Source organism: Stegostoma tigrinum, chromosome 19, assembly GCF_030684315.1.
Source record: "Stegostoma tigrinum isolate sSteTig4 chromosome 19, sSteTig4.hap1, whole genome shotgun sequence".
Classification (NCBI taxonomy): Eukaryota; Metazoa; Chordata; class Chondrichthyes; order Orectolobiformes; family Stegostomatidae; genus Stegostoma; species Stegostoma tigrinum.
In genome coordinates this window covers 61,210,043-61,228,487 of record NC_081372.1, presented here as the reverse complement: position 1 = coordinate 61,228,487, position 18,445 = coordinate 61,210,043, and the positions used below count along the sequence as shown (strand labels likewise).

Sequence of the window (18,445 nt, the reverse complement as noted above, 5' to 3'; positions counted from 1 at the left end):
CTATACTCAATGCACCGATCAATAAAGATATTTGGTACCAAATGGCTTTTTCACAATCCTGTCTATCTGATTCCACTTTCAAGGAACAATGAACCTGTACTGCAAGGTCACTTCCCAGAACCTTACCATTAAATGTACTTATCCAGTCCTTATTTGGCTTACCAAAACACAGCACATCACATTTATCTAAATTAAATTCCATCTGCCACTCCTTGGCCCATTGGCACATCTGATCAAGGTCCCGTTGTACTCTGAGGTAACCTTCTTCACTGCCCCTACACTGTAAATTTTGATATCAACTGCAAACTTACTAACCATACCTCCTATGCTCACATCCAAATCATTTGCATAAATGACAAAAGAACGATGGAACCAGCAATGATCCTTGTGGCACACAGTTGATCACAGGCCTCCAGACTGAAAAACAACCCTCTACCACCACCACCCAATGCCTTCTATCTTTGAGCTAGTTATGTGTCCAAATGGCTAGTTCTCCCTGTATTCTGTGTGATCCAACCTTGTTAATCAGTCTTCCATGTGGAACCTTGTCAAAAGCTTTACTGAAGTCCATATAGATCATGTCCACTGCTTTGCCTTCATCAATCCTCTTTGAAAAGGTGACTAAATAAACTGATGAGGGTAGTACAATTGATGTGGTTCACATGGGCTTCAGTAAGATCTTTGACAAAGTTCTACAAAGAAGGCTGGTTCAAAAGTTCCAAGAGATCCCTATGGGATCCAAGGCAAAAATTGATTGGCAAATTGGAGGCAAAGGATAATAGACTGTGACCAGTGATGTATCACCAGGATCGGTGCTAGGGCCATTGTTGTCTATCATATACATTAATGAGTTGGATGTGAATCTAGAAGGTTTAATTAGCAAGCTTGCAGGTGACATGAAAATTGGTGGTGCTGATGATAGTGAAACAGATGGTCTCAGGCCACAGTCTGATATTGGACAGAGCAATGGCAATTTAATCCTGATAAGTGTAAGGCAATGCATTTCTGGACATCCAATAAAGAAAGGACTTACAGACTAAATGATCCCTATGGAGCATAGAGGAGCAAAGAGACCTTGATGTCTAAGTTCTGTTGATCCCTGAAGGTGTCAGCACAGAGAGACAGTGTGTGTGGTGAAGAAGGCATACAGGATGCTTGCCTTCATTACCCAGGGTGTAGAATATAGGTAGACAAACAGGAGGCTGGAAGAACACAGCAGGCCAGACAGCATCTAGAGGAAAGGAGAAGTCAACGTTTCAGGTATAGCCTTTCTACAGGACTGGATGTGGGAGTACGGGGAGCTATAGATAAAGGTGGTGGTGGGAACGTAATGGAATGGCGGTGATGGGCAGAAGCAGAGAGAGATAGGGAATGGAAGATGTTCTGGGTGCTGGGGTCTAATTGGAATTGGCAGTAGTGTTTGAGGATGATACGTTGGATGCGGAGACTGGTGGGGTGGAAAGTGAGGATAAGGGGGACCCTGTCTTTATTATGTTTGTGGGGGGTCAGAGCTGTGGAGCAGGGAATGGAGGAGGCATGGTAGAATCCTGTCTGGATGTCAGAGGGAGAAAGAGCGTTGTGTGAAACAGGAGGACATCAGGGAGTTAGGGAGTGGAATGTCTCCTCGTCTGAGCAGGTGCGATGGAGACGGAGGAATTGGGAAAACGGGATGGGGTTTTTGCAGGATATAGGGTGGGAGGCGGTGTAGTGTAAGTAACTATAGGAGTCAGTGGGTTTACAGCAAATGCCAGTCCATAAATGGAAATGGAGAGGTCAAGAAAAGGGAAGATGTCTGGGATAGACCAAGTGAATTTGAGAGCAGGATAGAAGTTGTTTGTGAAGTCGATGAACTGCTCCAGTTCAGTCTGGCTGCAGGATGCAGCACCGACGCAGTCATCGATGTAACAGCAGAAGAGTTGGGGAACTCAGGTAGGTATTGAAGAGTACTGTTTGGCATAACTGACAAACAGGCAGGTATGGCTGAGGCCCATGCAAGTGCCCATAGCCACCCCCTGGATTTGGAGAAAGTAACAAGAACTGAAGGAAAACTTATTGAGGGTGAGGACTAGTTTGGCGAGGCGGAGGAGGGTATTGGTGGGGGAAAACTGGATGGATTTGTTGGAGAGGAAAAATCTGAGGGCCCACAGGCCATCCTTGTGGGTTATGGATGTATAGGGGGATCGCACATCCATATTAAGATGAAGACCTGGGAACTAAGGAACTGGAAGCTTCTGAAAAGATGGAGGGTGTGGTTTGTGTCCAGGATATAGGTAGGGAATGCCTGGGCCAAGAGAGAGAGAATAGACTCGAGATAAGAACAGATGAGGTCAGTGTGGCAGGAGCATGTGGGGATGATGGGTTGGCTGGGGTAGTCAGGCTTGTGGATCTTGGGGAGCAGGTAGAACCGGACAGTGCAAGGCTGGGGGTTATAAGGCTGGAGGCGGTGGAGGGGAGAGCTCTGGAGGTAATGAGATCACTGACAATGTGGGAGACAATGGCTTGATGGGCCATTGAGAGTGCATGTTCAAGGGGGAGGTACGATGTGGCATCGGAGAGTTGGCATTTGGCCTCTGTGGCATTTAGGTCCGTCCTCCAGACTACCACCACCTTGCCTTTACCAGCGGGATTGGTGCAGAGAGAGTGAAGTGCTGCTTGTTCAGAGAGGGTGGGGGGACTCAAAAAATCAAGGCAGCCGATGTCATGTTGGCAGTTAGCAATGAACAAAGGACAGAACATTCAGCCTCAGAGAGTTCGAGGTCGGGGTGATGGCGCATATGCGGCAAAGTTCAGGGGTGCGGTTTTGTGGGGGTCCCAAAGAGGCTAAAGGAGGGGATAGGAGAGGGTGATAGCATGTGATGGGTGAGGGTTGGACACAGTGTGGTGGGAGGGAAAGTAGAATGGGACGGTATTAGGCTGGGGAGTGGGATGGACGATTGGATGGGGGGTGGGTGTGGGAATGATGAGGTAGAGAGGCGGGAGGAAAGGTGGAGGGGTAGGGTGTATTATTGGGGTGGACAGATGAGGAGCGAGAAGTGTGCTGGTTAGCTGGAGGTGGGCAGCAGGTCCAAGGAGTGAGCCTGTGCTTAGGAGTCTGTGTGTTGATTGGAGAATGGGCAGCGTCCAGAGGAGGAGCGGAAGTTTCAGGAAAGTGTAGGTGCAAGGTTGTCTTATTACAGCATTACAAAACATTGAACTGGACACAAATAGAATACTGTGTGCAGTTCTGGCCATCACACTGTGGAAAGGACATGACTGCACTGGAAAGAATGCAGAGCAGATTCACCAGAATACTGGGATGAGGAGAAACTGGATAGGCTGGCTTTATCTTCTGTGAAGCAGAGGATGGATCTGACTGAGGTATACAAAATTATGAGAGGTGTAGACAGGGTAGATTGTGAGAATCTTTTCCTCATAGAGTAATACAACATGGTAACTGCCCAAACTGAGCCATGCTGACCATGGTGTCCACCCAGCTAGTTCCAATCACCTGCATTTGGTCCATATCCCTCTAAATCCTCACCATCCACGTACCTATCCAAATGTTTATTTTAAATGTTGCTACTGTACCTGCCTCAACTACTTTCTCTGCCAGCCCTTTCCATATACTCACCACTCTCTGTATGAAGAAGTTGCCCCTCAGTTCCTCCTTAAATCTTTCCCCTCTCACCTTGAACTTATGCCCTCTAGTTTTCAATTTCCCATCCCCATAGCAGATGTGTATAAGACTGGAGGGCATAAGTTTAAGGCATGGATTAAGTGGTTTAGCATGGATTTGAGGAAAGGGTAGCTGCTAAGTTTTAAAGAAATAGTTGATTGGTAATACAGAACATGAGTCCATGCGAAAAAGGCTTATTTGTAAAAGCATGTGGTTTTATATGCATTAGGAAAATTCATGAGGAATGCCATGAAGGTATGACAATAAGAGATCACTTGCCAATCGATCAGCACTCTCCTCTCATACAGTTTTTCCTTTAAAATCAGTGATATGAAAGGAACCCTCTCCATTGAATCCTGAGTACTGGTGACATTGAACTGTTTCCCCTTGACCTTTTCCCCACATCCCTAACATTTTTTAAAAATTTGCAGATGTGTGAGTATTGAAAATTGTGCAGGGAGAGGTGAGACATCCTGCTAACCTGAAAAAGACCTTTCATTCTTACTCTTTGCATCCTGCTCTCCAGCCAATTTTCTATCCATCTGAATATGTTACCCCCCAATACTATGAACTTTCATATTCTGCAAATACCCTTTGATTTGGAATCTTATCAAATACTTTCTGGAAAGCTAAATATGATACATCCACTCGTTCCCCTTTATCTATGGTACAAGTTAATCATCAAAGAACTCCGATAAATATAACTTAAATGTGATTTCCATTTGACAAAAGCACCTTGAACTTATTTCAGTCTGAGGCACATTGTCCTCCCTTCCAAACATATTGTGGTCACCTTTTTATGATATAAACTGTGTGGTTACATTTGAGGAGCTTCTTTGTCAGCATTAATGGACTTTTGTTTACTTAGGATATTGTATGACTTAGGAGGATGGTCCATTGTGCTTTAAGGTCTGTTAGACATTTCTAGACTTCTGGACTTCTTTTTAAGCTTAGGATAAACACCCACAGCATAGTGGGGAAAAATAGCTTCTATTTTCATTTTCCAAAGTTTTGGCCAGTTCTATGAAGTCTTTAGGTAGAGGTGGTTGTATAGGGCCATGTTCCTGAGAAATGGAAAATATAGCAAAATTAGATCACCTTAAAGTAAGAAGTTAGTGATTGTCCCAAACTGGAAGTTTGGGATAAAATCTTGAACAGGTTAAATGAATCTCAATATATTTACTCTGTCAATAAGGAACTAACATGTTCAAATCAAAACAAAACAAAATCAAGCCAGATTTCAGTCTGGCATCTGACTTGTCCAGTAAAACTACTTAGGGTGTCTTTACTGTAAGGTCATTAATTAATTCTATCAGATTACACAATACCAAGTCCAGTTTAATCTACTCTCAAGATGATATCAGAATGCGTATCTCTGCGAAATTCTCTCAAAATCACTATGAGAAGTCTTCATCCAGGCTATCATCATCAATGTGATTTGTTGAGTCTGTATGTAGATTAAAGTCACCCATGATAATTGTCATCCTGAATCACAAGAATCCAATATTTCTTCTGGTGTATTTTGTCCCAGATTATGGTTATTTAAGGGGCCTGTTGACTACTCACAATAGTGAGTTCTTTTCCCAATAATTTCTCATCTCCATTGAATCCTGATCTCCTCAACCAGGTCTAAAGAATGCACTAATGTGATATTTGATTAAAATCGCTACACATCCCCCTTGATGTTTACCCATTTCCAATTCTGCTTACATATCATATACACTTCAATATTCAGGATCCAATCCTTGTTATCGTGTAGGGATGGCTACATTATGGCTATCAGGTTATATCTATTTATTTCAGTGTATACGATCAATTTGTTTACTTTTCTATGAATGCTATCTTTAGATACAAAGCCATTTATTTCGTCATTCTGCTTTCTTTGAAACAGTCATGATTTAACTGGGAAAAATGCTCTGATAATCACTCCCCACTGTTGCATAAATTGTTAAGATCTGTATAAATGTATAAAGATCCCAAAGATACGATCAAAACTCAATTTGCTTGACTGACTGCCACCCAGAAGGAAATTAAACCACACCATGCTTTTTAAAAAGTAAAAATGAGAAATATTTCTATTTATTGTAACATACTTTAGCAAGAGCCATGTAAAGAAAGGAATTATAACTTGTGCAACTTAAACTAGACCCCTTTCAAGCCCCTTTCTCTCTTTTGCTCTTTCACTCACACACACGCAGAGACAGACAGCCAAACACACACACACACACACATACACACGCACACACATACAAAGTCCAGACCATAAGGTGTAAAGTAATATTTCTCTCACAGTCCTTTTGATTTTTGCAGCAATGCGACACTATCGTATGTACCATGAAGATTGTCCTCTGTTTTGATCGCTGGTCAGATGAATGTAGATCGTTTCTTATTTGAACCTCTTTCTTTTTATTTTTCAGACTTTATTAACATGGAGGTAGACGGAGAGAGAGAGAGACAGAAAGTAGTGAGGGATGGAGGGAGGATGGGAGAGACTGAGAATGAGCAGAAGCAGATGAAATTAAAAAAAGAGTGAGAGATGCTGGCCTTCCTTCTGCGAGCTCTGGATGTTTCTCACTCTGCTGCTCTTGCACTTACAGTTTTTCAACATTTAGAAAGTCAACCAATCAGAAAGCCATTGCCAGGAAGACTTTCCTTAACTGAAAACTTGTCATTATCATTCAGCCTTCGTTTCTCCCTCTTTTTGTTTCCAAAAAAGCAACATTGCAATGTCAGCTCAACAATACGCAGTGTTTGATTTTCCAATTGTAAAACTTTCGTTTTTTCAGTTATGGCAGTCCCACTTCCACGTCTGTTCAAAGTTTCAAAGAAATTGAAAAATATGTGGTCTCTTACATAACATCTATTGTTGGTATATCCTTAGATTTATCCTCTTTGTTTGCATCAAATCATTCTCTGATCTTCATTTCTCAAATCACTATTTTTGCCTGAGTTCTGAGGAAGGATCACTTGACCCAAACCTTTCACTGTGAGTTCCTCTCCACAGATGTTTTTAGACCTGCTGAGCTTTTCCAGCAATCTCTGTTTTTGTCACAACTTTGCTCCCTTGCCTTCACCCTGCCCCTTCATTTTCTAAACGTAATCTTTCAATCCCACTGTTTAGCTTAATGTTCTTTCTGCTTCCCTAGTTGGTTGGAACACCCGCGCCAACCACCCCCACCACCCCCCATACTGTTCTGGTATGGGTGCTCCCAATAGTACAGCCCTATTTTCTCTGTGCCCCATAATGTGGAACCCATTTCTCCCACATTGAATCATATAGTAATTTCACTAATTGCATGTATCAACTGCTAATTAGTGTGTGGTTAGGAGATAATTCAAAGATTATTACCCTTGAGGTTTTGTTCATTAATTTGGAGCCCGGCTCCTTATACTATCTATGATGTGGAGGTGCCAGCGTTGGTCTGGGGTGGGCAAGATCAGAAATCACACAACACCAGGTTATAATCCAACAGGTTTATTTGAAAGCACAAGCTTTTGAAACCTCACTCCATCAGGTGTTAGTGAGAGAAGTAGTATCAGATGCAAAATTTATACATAAAAGATAATAGGTTCACACCTCTGATGAGGACTAAACAAACCTAAAATGCTGTTAAATCTTTAATCAGTTACAAGGTGTTAATTCATTAATATGTATATGTAAATCCCTGAATTCCTTTCAAGTCACTGTCCTGGGTTTTATCAGTGTAAAGAAGAGGTGACATTTTAGGTCAGACAATGCACGTTGGGTGTGAATCCTTGTTTAGAAACAGTTTGTGTTTTTGTCTGGAGTCAGACTGGTTTTATTTCGAAAGTAGGAATTTATAAAATGCCACATTGACTGACCGTCTATAAATTGTGTGCTTTTTGAACAAAATAGAATGTATCTGCAAATACAAATTTACCCCATTGATTCGTTTGTGTGTGTTTGTGTGTGTGCCGGGGGGGGCAGGGGGAGAGGTGTGCATGTGCCACACACGCACACACTCTCCGTCTCTCACACACACACACACACACACACACACACACACACACACACACATTCTCTCTCTCTCCCACCCTCCTCACACACAAATGTCAGATCTGGGGGTTTTGGATAGCTAGGGTGCAGGGCTGCACATTCTGTTTCATTGTTAACTCGCAATTAGAGCAGGTTTTAATCCTCCCATGTTTCCTGGGTAGATATTAATCTTCAGTCCGTCGAGACCCCGTAAACTCCTGGATTGTCACCCAGATGTGACGCTTTTTCAGAGGAATACAGACATCAGCAATTGCCCATCAAAAATTTCAATTTGCTGTTTGATTCCTATGTAGTCAGCTGTATTGGGACCACTGCACAGTCCTGACACACAACTTCTGTCAACATTGCTGCAACAGTCTTCCTGTTTTGACTGACTTGACTACATTTGCACAACTCATGTGTATGGATCCCTGAGTCTGGTCTTAGTGACTCAGCATTTCAAGAATTCTTGTATCTATCTTGTTTCATCCAAAATCTTCAACTGTTAAAAATCTATCAGACATAAGAACATAACATAAGAACTAGGAGCAGGAGTAGGCCATCAGGCCCCTCAAGCCTAACCCACCATCTAACAAGACCATGGCTGATCTTTTTGAGACTCAGCTCCACTTACCCAGCCGCTCACCATCACCCTTATTTCCTTCACTGTTCAAAAATTTATCTAGCCTGGCCTTAAAAACAATCAGCGAGGTAGCTTCAACCACTTCACTGGGCAGTGAATTCCACAGATTCACAACCCTTTGGGTGAAGAAGTTCCTCCTGACTTCAGTCCTACATCTGCTTCCCTTTATTTTGAAGCGATGCCCTCTCGTCCTAGTTTCACCTGCTAGCAGAAACAACTTCCCTGCCTCCACCTTATCTATTCCCTTCATAATCTTATATGTTTCTATAAAATCTTCCCTCATTCTTCTGAATTCCAATGAGTATATCCTCGGTCTACTCAGTCTCTCCTCATAATCCAACGCTCTCAACTCTGGAATCAACTGAGTGAACCTCCTCTGCACCCCCTCCAGTGCTAGTATATCTCTTCTCAAGTAAGGAGGCCAAATCTGCACACAGCACTCCAGGTGTGGCCTCACCAGGACCCTATACAGCTGCAGCGCAGCCTCCCTGTTTTTAAACTCCATCCCTCTAGCAATGGCAGACAAAATTTCATTTGCCTTTTTAATTACCTGCTGCACCTGCAATCCCACCTTCAGCGATTCATGCACAAGGACACCCAAGTCCCTCTGTACAGCAGCGAGCTGTAATTTTTTTACTATTTAAAACATAGTCCATTTTGCTGCTATTTCTATCAAAATAGATGACCTCACACTTATCGACACTGTACCCCATCTGTCAGACCTTTGCCCACTCACTCAGACTATCTATATCCCTCTGCAGACTTTCAGTGTCTTCTGCACACTTTGCTCGAGGACTCATCTTAGTGTCATCTGCAAATTTTGACACACCACACTTAGTCCCCAACTCCAAATCATCTATATAAATGGTAAATAATTGTGGTCCCAACACTGATCCCTGAGGCACACCACTAGCTACTGACCGCCAACCAGAAAAACACCCATGAACCCCTACTCTTTGCTTTCTACTAGTCAACCAATCCTCTATCCATGCCAATACATTACCTGTAATACCATGCAACTTTATCTTTTGTAGCAGCCTTTGGTGTGGCACCCCGTCAAATGCCTTCTGGAAATCTAGATACACCACATCCACAGGTTCCCCATTGTCCACCAAGCAAGTAATGTCCTCAAAGAATTCTACCAAATTAGTTAAACATGACCTACCCTTCATGAACCTAATCATGAGGGTGTTCCCAATGGGACAGTTTATATCCAGACAATTTTGCCTGTGCATAATTTTATATTCCACTTCTGCAATATTTATTCAGAATTCACACAACACCAGTTTATAGTCTAACAAGTTTATTTAAAATCACAAGCTCTCAGAACACTACTCCTTCATCAGGTAAAGGCTTAATCTGATGAAGGAGCAGCGCTATGAAAGCTTGTGATTTTGAATAAACCTATTGGACAAAAACCTGGCGTTGTGTGATTTCTGACTTTGTTCACCTCAGTCCCACACCGGCATTTCCACATCATGGCACAATTTATTAACATTTGTGTCACCAGCAAACTTGGTATTTGATGAACCAGAACACTAGCAAAGTCATCAATACTTTGATGATTACTGTGGGACATTATATTCTTCCATTTCATCTACTAGCGATCATCTGCCAGGTCTGCACATTGCCTTCAGTTCCAGGGTTTTAGTTTTAATCTTGACAAATATCATCTGAAAGTCTCTATAAACTACTACACACAGGCTTTTGTACCATCTCCACTCCTTCAAGATTGACATCAGGATTGTTAAACTTGCCCTTTATACTCCATTCAGCTAAATCTTTCTGAGAGCTCAGTTACTCCTTTCATAATTACAGAATCCAGTCAAAATAACAGACGTTAGGCAACCAGATCTGTAATTTTATCTTTTTTTCACAACATGCATAACTAACCGGGTGACATTTGCAATTTTTGGATCCAAAGGGGAAGTCTTGAAACAACAGCTTTGGAAGATTCAGATAAAAATTCAAAATGCTACAAGTTATCAGGCCAACAAGCACCATTCCAGGTGACTGAAACAGGGAATATCAACCTATCCCGATCTCTCCCTCTCCTCCCGCTCCCTATCCCGGTCTCTCTCCATCTCTCCCCCCTCCCCCGCACCTTATCCCAGTCTCACCCTCTCTCTTCGCTCCCTATCCCAGTCTCACTCTCTCTCTCTCCCTCCCTCTCCCCGCTCCCTATCACAGTCACACTCTCCCCCACTCTCCAATCCATGTCTGGGTCTCACACTCTCACTGCCTCTCCCCCAGCTCCCTAACACGGTCGCAATCTGTCTCTTTCTCCCTGCCTCCTATTCCGGTCGCTCTGTCTCCCCCCGCCCCCCTCTCTCCCCCCCGCCCCCACTCTCTCTCTCTCTACACCCACCCCTTTCCCCCGCCCCGCTCCCTATCCCGGTCTCATTCTGTCTTTCTCCCTGCTGCCTATCCCGGTCTCTCTCTCTCCCCCCGTTCCCTCTCCAAGTCTCTCCCTCTCGCCGCTCCCTATTCTGGTCTCTCTCTCTCTCCCCCCCCCCCCCCACCCCCCAAGCTCCCTATCACAGTCTCACTCTGTTTCTCCCTGCATCCTATCCCGGTCTCTCTGTCTCTCTTTCTCTCTCTCTCCCTCTCCCTCTCCCCGTCTCACTCTCACCCCCAGCTCCCTATCCCGGTCTCTCTCTCTCCCCCCGTTACCTATCCCAGTCTCTCCTTCTCCCCACTCCCTATCCCGGTCTCACTCTCCCCCTCTCCCCACTCCACATCTGAGTCTCACTCTCTCTCTCTCCTCCCCAGCTCCCTATCATGGTCCCACTCTGTCTGTTTCTCCCTGCATCTTATCCCGGAAGCTCTGTCTCTCCCTCTCTCTTCCCGTCTCCCCCCGCTCCCCATTCCAGTCTCTCTCACCCCCCCTGCTCTCTATCCCGGTCTCACTCTCCACCCGTTCCCTCTCCTGGTCTCTCTCTCTCCACTAGCTCCCTATCCCGATTTCTCCCTCTCTCCCCCCGCTCCCTACCCCGGCCCCTCTCTCTCTCTCTCTCTCTCCCCTCCACTCCCTATCCCAATCTCTCTCTCTCCCCCCCGCTCCCTACCCCGGCCCCTCTCTCTCTCTCTCCCTTCCACTCCCTATCCCAATCTCTCTCTCTCTCCCCCCGCTCCCTACCCCGGCCCCTCTCTCTCTCCCCTCCACTCCCAATCCCAATCTCTCTCTCCCCCCGCTCCCTACCCCGGTCCCTCTCTCTCCCCCCTCCACTCCCGATCCCAATCTCTCCCCCCTCCACTCCCGATCCCAATCTCTCTCTCCCCCCGCTCCCTATCCTGGTTTCTCTCTCTCTCTCCCCGCCACTCCCTGTCCCAATCTGTCTCTCTTTCTCGCTCTCTCTCCCGGCTCCCATCCCGGTCTCTCTCTCTTTGGCCCCCCGCCCCAATCCCCATATGTCTCTCTCCCTCTCTCCCCCCACTCTCTATCCCGGTCTCTCTCTCTCTGTCTCTCTCCCCCCGCTCCCTATCCCAGTCTCTCTCTCTCTCCCCCCGCTCCCTATCCCAGTCTCTCTCTCTCTCTCTCCCCCCGCTCCCTATCCCAGTCTCTCTCTCTCTCCCCCCGCTCCCTATCCCAGTCTCTCTCTCTCTCTCTCCCCCCGCTCCCTATCCCAGTCTCTCTCTCTCTCTCCCCCCGCTCCCTATCCCAGTCTCTCTCTTCCCCAGCTCCCTATCCCGATTTTTCTCTCTCCCCCCTTGCACCCTATCCGATTTTCTCTCCCCGGTTCCTTATCCCGGTCTCTCTCTCTCTCCCCCGCCCACCCCCCGCTCCCTATCCCGTTCTCTCTCTCTCTCTCCAGTACCCCCGATCCCTATCCCGCTCTCCCCCCGCTCCGTATCCCGGTTTCTCTCCCCTCCCGCTCCCTATCCCAAGTATTACCTGCTCCTGGGAAAGCCCCGATTAGAAATACCACCGCCAGGGTCCACATGGGCAGAGACGTTCTGGAGCCCGTGTCTCAGTCTGTCCCGGTCTCTGTCTCTCTCCCGGCGGCTGCTCCTCCTTTGGATCTCGGCCTCAGCATCCTCCCCCTCCCGCCCCACATCCGAGCCAGCTTGGGGCAAGGGGAGGGCTCAAGAGCGACAGACACCAGCTCCTCCCGAAATACATCCCCACCCCAGCCAGCCAGACTCCAACAGAGATCTACATCCCCACAGTCGCTGAGACAGAGCCACCCAGAGACCCCTCCCTACTGAGACATCCTCCACTCCAGAGTAATCCTCACCCCAGAGAAACCCTTCCCACTGAGGGAGAGAGAGAGACCCTCACATTCTGAGGGAGGGACCCTCAACTGAGAGAAACCTTAATCCAAAGAGAGCTTCTTTCCCTGGAGATAAATATTTCCACCCAGAGGCAGATACTGTCCCCTAAAGATGAAGAGACTTCACAGACCCAGAGACAGTGAGATTCACACCCAGGGAGAGAGAGAGAGGCCACTCACTGAGATAGGAAGAGAGAGAGTGAGAGACACGCAAGCCCACAAATATAAGGAGAGAGACAAACCCCCAGAGAAAGAGAAAAGGAAAGAGACACGTAGAGACAGATACAGATCCAGGGCAAAGGCCCTTTTTCCTGAAGAAAGTGACCCCTATACCTAGAGAGAGAAGTGTTCACACCAAGAATTGGACTGTCACTCTGGCAGATAGAGACCTTCACACCCAGAGAAAAACAGAGAGAGAGAGACCCTCACATCCAGACAGAGAGAGCAAAATATGTGTTTACCCATAGAGATTGACCCTCATCCCCAGGCAGACAGATACTCACCTGCAGTCAAAGATCCTCATCATATGACATTAAACTGGGTGACAGCGTGTGCTGTGAGGAGGATGGTATAAGAGGCTGCAGGGTGACTTGGATACCCAGGCTGAGTGGGCAAATACTTGGCAAATGCAATATAGTGTGGCTAAATGTGAGGTTACCTACTTTGGTCACAAAAAAACAGATTATTATCTGAATGGTAATAAAATGTGAGGCTGGACGAACACAGCAGGCCAAGCAGCATCTCAGGAGCACAAAAGCTGATGTTTCGGGCCTAGACCCTTCATCAGAGAGGGGGATGGGGGGAGGGAACTGGAATAAATAGGGAGAGAGGGGGAGGCAGACCGAAGATGGAGAGTAAAGAAGATAGGTGGAGAGAGTGTAGGTGGGGAGGTAGGGAGGGGATAGGTCAGTCCAGGGAAGACGGACAGGTCAAGGAGGTGGGATGAGGTTAGTAGGTAGCGGGGGGTGCGGCTTGGGGTGGGAGGAAGGGATGGGTGAGAGGAAGAACCGGTTAGGGAGGCAGAGACAGGTTGGACTGGTTTTGGGATGCAATGGGTGGGGGGGAAGAGCTGGGCTGGTTGTGTGGTGCAGTGGGGGGAGGGGACGAACTGGGCTGGTTGAGGGATGCAGTCGGGGAAGGGGAGATTTTGAAACTGGTGAAGTCCACATTGATACCATATGGCTGCAGGGTTCCCAGGCGGAATATGAGTTGCTGTTCCTGCAACCTTCGGGTGGCATCATTGTGGCAGTGCAGGAGGCCCATGATGGACATGTCATCAAGAGAATGGGAGGGGGAGTGGAAATGGTTTGTGACTGGGAGGTGCAGTTGTTTTTTGCGAACTGAGCGGAGGTGTTCTGCAAAGCGGTCCCCAAGCCTCCGCTTGGTTTCCCCAATGTAGAGGAAGCCGCACCGGGTACAGTGGATGCAGTATACCACATTGGCAGATGTGCAGGTGAACCTCTGCTTGATGTGGAATGTCATCTTGGGGCCTGGGATGGGGGTGAGGGAGGAGGTGTGGGGACAAGTGTAGCATTTCCTGCGGTTGCAGGGGAAGGTGCCGGGTGTGGTGGGGTTGGAGGGCAGTGTGGAGCGAACAAGGGAGTCACGGAGAGAGTGGTCTCTCCGGAAAGCAGACAGGGGAGGGGATGGAAAAATGTCTTGGGTGGTGGGGTCGGATTGTAAATGGCGGAAGTGTCGGAGGATAATGCGTTGTATCCGGAGGTTGGTAGGGTGGTGTGTGAGAACGAGGGGGATCCTCTTGGGGCGGTTGTGGCGGGGGCGGGGTGTGAGGGATGTGTCGCGGGAAATGCGGGAGACGCGGTCAAGGGCGTTCTCGATCACCGTGGGGGGGAAAGTTGCGGTCCTTAAAGAACTTGGACATCGGGGATGTGCGGGAGTGGAATGTCTTGTCGTGGGAGCAGATGCGGCGGAGGCGGAGGAATTGGGAATAGGGGATGGAATTTTTGCAGGAGGGTGGGTGGGAGGAGGTGTATTCTAGGTAGCTGTGGGAGTCGGTGGGCTTGAAATGGACATCAGTTACAAGCTGGTTGCCTGAGATGGAGACTGAGAGGTCCAGGAAGGTGAGGGATGTGCTGGAGATGGCCCAGGTGAACTGAAGGTTGGGGTGGAAGGTGTTGGTGAAGTGGATGAACTGTTCGAGCTCCTCTGGGGAGCAAGAGGCGGCGCCGATACAGTCATCAATGTACCGGAGGAAGAGGTGGGGTTTGGGGCCTGTGTAGGTGCGGAAGAGGGACTGTTCCACGTAACCTACAAAGAGGCAGGCATAGCTGGGGCCCATGCGGGTGCCCATGGCCACCCCCTTAGTCTGTAGGAAGTGGGAGGAGTCAAAAGAGAAGTTGTTGAGTGTGAGGACGAGTTCAGCTAGGCGGACGAGAGTGTCGGTGGAGGGGGACTGGTCGGGCCTGCGGGACAGGAAGAAGCAGAATTATCTGAATGGTGGCAGTTTAGGAGAAGGCAAGGTGCAATGAGATCTGGGTGCCATCATGGAACAGCTGCTGAAGGTTGGCATACAGAATGAAGCAGGCAGCGAGGAAAGCTGATGGCTTGCCGGCCTTCATAGCGTGAGGATTTAAGTATAGGAGTAAAGAAATCTTAATGCAGTTATACAGGGCCTTGGTGAAGCCATACCTTGAGTATTGTGCGCAGTTTTGGTTGACTAGTTTGAGGAAGGACATTATTGCAATTGAGGGAGTCCAGTGAAAGTTCACCAGACTGATTCACATGATGACAGGACTAACATATGCAGAAAGGTTGGATTGACTGGGCTTGTATTCGCTGGAAATTAGAAAAATAAGGAGGGATCTCGTAGAAACATATAAAATCGTCATGGGGATGGACAGGCTAGATGTGGGAGGAATGTTCCTTATGTTGGGGAAGTCTAAAACAAGGGGTGACAGTCTAAAAATAAGGAGCAAACCATTCAGGACAGAGATGAGGAAGAAATTCTTCACTTTAGAGAGTTGTGAACCTGTGAAATTCTCTCCTACAGGATGCTGTTGGGGCCAGGTCATTAGATATATTCAAGAGGGAGACAGATGTGGTACTTGCGGCTAAAGGGATCAAGAGGTATGCGGAGAGGGTGGGAATGGAATACTGAGATTGCATGATTAGCCATGACCGTATTGAATAGTGGTGCTAGGTGGAAGGGCCGAAAGGCCTATTTTCTATGTTTCTATTATCAAAATAAAGAGACCCTCACACCCAGAGTAGGAGACCCTCTCCCAGAGAAAGAGAGAAACAGACTGGCACCCACAGAGAGAGAGAGGTAGAGAGAGAGAGAAAAACGCTCTCACCCCCAAAATGGAGACCCTCATTACATCCCCAGGGAAAGAGAAAAACACACACCTCGGAGACAGCCATTCTCAATAAGACAGACCTCAACCACAGAAAGAGAGAGCTCACCCTCAGAAATAGCAATCACACCGTTAAGAAAGAGAGATCCTCCTTTCTTTGTGTCAGCAAATGAAGTTATAGTCTGTCTTAGATATTGAACTATGAACTTCTGGAATCGTAGCACTGATCCTTGTGGCAATCCCATCACTTACAGCCAACTTGCAAGTGTCAACTTTCTTCCATTCTCTTCCACCCTGTCTATTAGCTAATCTTCTATCCCTTCACAGTGTCTGGGACACACAAACAACGAAACACAAGACTTACATTCATTCATCCTTTCTCCCCATATAGAACCCTCATACAATCAGCATTTCTAAAACCCTTAGATTATTCTGCCACCTTAAGCTCAAGTCAATCATCTACAAACACATTGTCTTTTCCCAAAATGTGAATGACCTTTACATCAAATGGTTGAAGTAACAGACTCCAACATTTCAGTGAAAGTCAGTGTATTGTGGTCTGTGTAGGTTAATGTTTCTCTGTCACTGTGTCGGACAAAGATTTCAAAGTGCTGACGAACCAATAATAACCTCAATGTTTCTATTGTACAGCACTTCTGCTGAGGCTGGTTTACTTCCCTGGAGAACTGTCCCACTGGCTTCTCCATTCTCAAATCATCATTCTGTAACAAGACAGCACCCACCCCCAACTCAAATGCTGTTTTAATAGGTCCGCAAAAATCAGGGAGTGCCAACACTAGTTCTTTTATCAAGATTGTATTCAGCTTCTCAAAGTCTGCCTCACACTCTGCTGACCATAACACATTTGTTGTTTCAGGGATGGAAAATGTAATTCCTAATGCTTTATCCCAAAAAAGACAAGCTGCTGAAAATTTGTTAATGTAACTAAGAAAGTTGTATAATGATTAAAGAATCTGGTGTGAGGAAGAATTGAACATCTGTGAGTTTGTATCTCAGTTGTCATTTAAGTATTATTAATCTTGTCATGAAATGCATTATTGAAATGATGTTTCATTCTTTTGAGGGTGGAGGCACGTTAAGAGCATTGCGGTGGTTTAGTTTTATTTTTCTGATTTTTTTGGATTGGATCTGTGAACTGCAATTGAGAATTTGAACTTTGAACAACAATCTATTTTTAAGAAAGAAAGGAGAGAGCAAAACACTGATGTTTGCTGTTAGGAACTGGCCTGCTTAATAAATTTGTCACTACTTAATATATATATTACCACTGATAAATGTGTTAATTTGGAACACTTAGAGTTTTTTTTGCTACATCCCATTGAATCCACTATCAAACCTTAGCAGTTATAAACATGGTGTCCACAATCTGTTATTTGTTAAATCTAGTTAGGAACATGTGAACAATTTTGAGGTTCATTGAATGTTTTAATTTTACTGTGCTGTGAATCCAGTGATAGAAGTGTTGATTTGGTTTGGCTTACTATTCCAGTGTCGTAACACTTTTGCCTCCCAGGACACCTTATTCTTTGGACCTCCTTTCTCCAAATTTTTTCACCTCGCAGGAGGCACAGGTCAATTAGTAAAGTCTCTGAGTTACTGGTCAAAGTTGACAGGAACTGGTGGGGGAAAGTAACAGTCTTTCTTCCAGCTTCACATACCTTTATTGAGTGGAACCTGGTCTTTTAGCAGTCTGATGGTATCTCCTTCCAGTAGCATCCACAGCTGCTTAGGATGTCAGCTACCCAGGAGTCAATCAGATAGTTGTTGTCAAGCAAATGACTTTCGGCATCCACAACTGGTCACAATTACACAAATCAATCAGCCACTTGTTGCCGTCTAAATCTCACTCTGTACTCTTCCCCTCGTACTATGTCATCTCATCACACCTCCCAATTATGGGCAAAGCAGCAGTGTAAATACAACTCCCAATGAGTTCCATAATGTGTTTTACAAAATGTAACAGTTCCTTCCACAGACCTTGGGTTTGAGACAGTCCTTTTCATATTTTGACCACAATCAAAAATAAAACAATAGAAGATATGTTCTTATGATATTAATACTCAATTTTCTTCAATCTGATTAGTCCTCTGGTTACCCCCTGTTTCTGATATGTATCTTGTAATTTTTCCTATGAAGGGCTCTGTGACTTCTTCGTCTTTGCAGTGATGTGATATATCCTCTCAGTGGTGTGACCCTTTGATCTTTTACTTATAAATTCTGCATCTGATACCACCTCTCTCACTAACACCTGAGAAGGAGCGAGGCTCCAAAAGCTTGTGTTTTCAAATAAACTTGTTGGACTATAACCTGGTGTCGTGTGATTCTGGCCTCTTTGCAGTGATTTTCATATCACCGTGAGGAGACATTTTCACTCAGCTGCCACACCACCTGACCTCAGGCCTGCTTTGCCATTGCACTATTTCCCTTTCACTTAACACTTAGTCCTTTTAACAGAGAGAGGTATGTTCAGCACTTGGAGTTTTTATCATTAGCATCCAGATATGTTACTTGCAGTGTCCAAATATGATGCATTCCAGGGAT

At 46.0% G+C, this 18,445-nt stretch overlaps 1 protein-coding gene across 2 annotated transcripts in view; it reads right to left on the bottom strand.

Moving 5' to 3' along the window:
• LOC125461609 (endothelin-1-like) overlaps positions 1-12,396 on the bottom strand; it is a 38,003-nt gene extending 25,607 nt beyond the window's left edge. For both annotated transcript variants that reach the window (XM_059652645.1, XM_059652646.1), the window contains exon 1: positions 12,191-12,396. In XM_059652645.1, coding sequence (XP_059508628.1) covers positions 12,191-12,239 — 49 coding nt within the window. In that variant the 5' untranslated portion in view covers positions 12,240-12,396. The remainder of the gene's footprint in view (positions 1-12,190) is intronic.
• Positions 12,397-18,445: the final 6,049 nt, after the last annotated feature.